We start from the raw sequence: 2,752 nt of genomic DNA on the forward strand, positions 1-2,752 counted from the left end.
TACTCCCTCCATCCCCGATTGATAGTCACTTTTGGGTGAAAATCACGGGAATTAAGGAGAAATAAAGAAAGTACATGGGAACTAAAACCCAATCATTTGCAAAACAAAAAAAGAGAGAGAAACTGATTGTCATTAAAAAGGGCGGATAAAAAAGAGGAAACCCTTGGTTTTTTTTTGTCTTTATTACACAGCCAATGAAATTAAAACAATGCAATACTAATCCATGTGATTGATTTTAAACCAATCAAATTAGCTGAAAAATTACAACATCCAATAGAATGAAAGTACATAGATTCATGACTAAGCTTCAGACTGAATTCCTTATAAAAACCACTCCTTCTCAAATTTTCAAATCATTTGAGAGGGAATTTTACAAAGCATAATTATCAAAAAAATCTTTGAAACAAAAAAAAAAAAACCGAAATCACATCATTGCCTCCAACTCCAAATGGCTTCAGACTTCGATTTGAATGATGACATGGATGAAGATGCTGCTGCTAATGATGCTGAAATGCAAGAAATGTTTGAGTATGATCTCAACTTTGCCTACGATGATGAAATTGACTCAAAAAATACCCATGACAACATTGGGTTGGGCTTAAACCAAACCCCTTCCCCTGGTAACAACAGCAACCAGATGGAGACAGCAGGTAACAACAACAATCAGCAAGCATCAGTAGATCAACAAGACACAACAAGCAACAACAACAATAACAAGCACCGATCAACCCAGAAAATGCTGAAGTTCACCATCAACCAACAAGGAGGAGGCTTAGTAGTGGGGCCAAGTTAGACATTTTGATATGGTTGTTGACAAGATCAACAAATGGAAACCTGAAATATGGATCCATTCAACAAGTAGCTAATCATTTAAATCTGTGCACAAGAACTGTACTCAGAATCTAGAAAAAGGGGAAGCAACAAAGGGAAGCACAACTACAATACAATATATTAACAGGCTTCCACAATTGTGGAAGAAAGAGAATATCTATCCCAAATGATGCCATAAGGGCAGTGGCAATGGGGAACAGATCATGCCAAAGGGACTTAGCAGCAATGCTTAATGTTGGTAAAAGCACAATCCATAGACTAATTAAGAGAGGGGAAGTCAGACCTCACACGAATGCATTAAAGCCAAAGCTTACACCAGCAAACAGACTAGATATGATCAGATTCATTCTTAACAGCATTATAGGTGATTCACCAGGCTCAAAAAGAGTGTACCAGCCAATGTACAAAACAGTGCACATTGATAAAAAGTGGTTTACACTGAGTAAAAAAACACATAGGTTATACTTAGAAAAAGGAGAAAGAGGTCTACATAGAGTAATGCAATTAGCCAAGTTTATTCCCAAATTCATGTTCCAAGGAGCAGTTGCAAAACCTTGTTACAATGCACAAAAGGAAGTTATTTTAGATGGGAAAATAGGCATTTTTCCTTTTGCAAAAAAGGAGCTAGCACTTAGGTGCTCAAAATACAAGAAAAAAGGAGAAATGGTCACAAAGGTTATTGATCCAATCAACAAGGATGTATCAAGGTGGATGTTGATTGAAAAGGTCATTCCAACAATTATGGAAAAATGGCCTCACATAGGTCAACACAACACAATATACATTTAGCAAGATAATGCAAAGGCTCATATTACTCAAGATGATGCAGTTTGGCAAGAACATTGTGAACAGCCAAGGTTTACTTTTATATTAACTCATCAGCCACCAAACAATCCAGACGTGAATGTTTTGGACTTGGGATTTTTCAGAAGCATCCAATCACTTCAACACAAGAAAATGGCTAAGACACCAGACCAGTTGATAAAGGCTGTTGAAGATGCATTCAATGAGCTACCTTCTACAAGGTTGTTCAAGGTTTGGGTAACTTTGTGCCACACAATGAATCAAATTCTGAAAAGTAAAGGTTCTAATAGGTTTGAACCTCCACATGTTAACAAAGATAAGCTGGAAAGAGAGGGAAGACTGCAAGATCCTATATAAGCTCCTATGTGGGCTATGATTGATGCATGGGAGAGAGTGTACATGGACAAGCCAGACTCAGATGATGAGCAAGACACTGAAGAGGTCAACATTGACAACACACAAGCAAATGAAGAACACAACACACAAGCAAGGCCAAACACAGAGGCATATAGGCCTGTTATGGCCATTGATCACGAGGCATCTACTTCAAATGCCAATGAACACTAGTGAACAGGGGTCAAGTGTTAAATATTTTGACATGTATTTGTTGCTCATGTTTTGCTTATGACATTAGGTTAATATAAATATGTAATCAAATTCTTTATTATGAAATGAAACAAGCATTTTATTTTTCTAAACAAAGTGCTCTAAAAAATGTCATTACACTATGTTATGGTTAAATCAGATTGTCCCCAAGCATCATTGACACTCCAACCAAACTTCCACTAACAATCCATAGTCAGCAAAGAAAATAATTCAAGAGTACTCTGAGTTATTCTCTAAGGACAACAGAAAGATAGGGCATTTAAAGTTGGGCATCTCAATAAAAAAGACTCATCATTGTTTAATAAAACCAACACCTTATGTTGTTTCAACAGACGGGGTGTATAAATAGGTAAACACCATTGTTTAAACTACTTACACACCCCTTCTATTGAACAAAATAAGTTACATTACAACATACACAAGGTCTCAGGCCACTTAGTGCTTATGATTGAAGACTTATACTGTGGAATACTAGCTCACACAAAGGACACACAAGCAATCTCATCTAACC

The 2,752-nt window shown here is 36.7% G+C and overlaps 1 protein-coding gene across 1 annotated transcript; it reads left to right on the top strand.

The window, feature by feature from the left end:
* The first annotated feature begins 448 nt into the window (after positions 1-448).
* On the top strand, positions 449-1,992 carry LOC110706604. The gene is made up of 3 exons (XM_021884550.1): positions 449-788; positions 959-1,557; positions 1,621-1,992. Exons 1-3 carry the CDS (start codon positions 449-451, stop codon positions 1,990-1,992), a joined length of 1,311 nt encoding a protein of 436 aa, XP_021740242.1.
* The last annotated feature ends 760 nt before the right edge of the window (positions 1,993-2,752 follow it).

The sequence above is a fragment of the Chenopodium quinoa genome, unplaced genomic scaffold (genome assembly GCF_001683475.1).
Source record: "Chenopodium quinoa cultivar QQ74 unplaced genomic scaffold, ASM168347v1, whole genome shotgun sequence".
In the NCBI taxonomy this organism is placed as follows: Eukaryota; Viridiplantae; Streptophyta; class Magnoliopsida; order Caryophyllales; family Amaranthaceae; genus Chenopodium; species Chenopodium quinoa.

Excerpts from the sequence above, each read along its gene's own strand:
- LOC110706604 (XM_021884550.1), top strand. The coding sequence starts at position 449 with ATGGCTTCAGACTTCGATTTGAATGATGACATGGATGAAGATGCTGCT. Across the intron at positions 789-958 it reads AGGCTTAGTAGTGGGGCCAA|GCTTCCACAATTGTGGAAGA; the intron begins GTTAGACATTTT and ends ATATATTAACAG. Across the intron at positions 1,558-1,620 it reads GGTGGATGTTGATTGAAAAG|CAAGATAATGCAAAGGCTCA; the intron begins GTCATTCCAACA and ends ATATACATTTAG.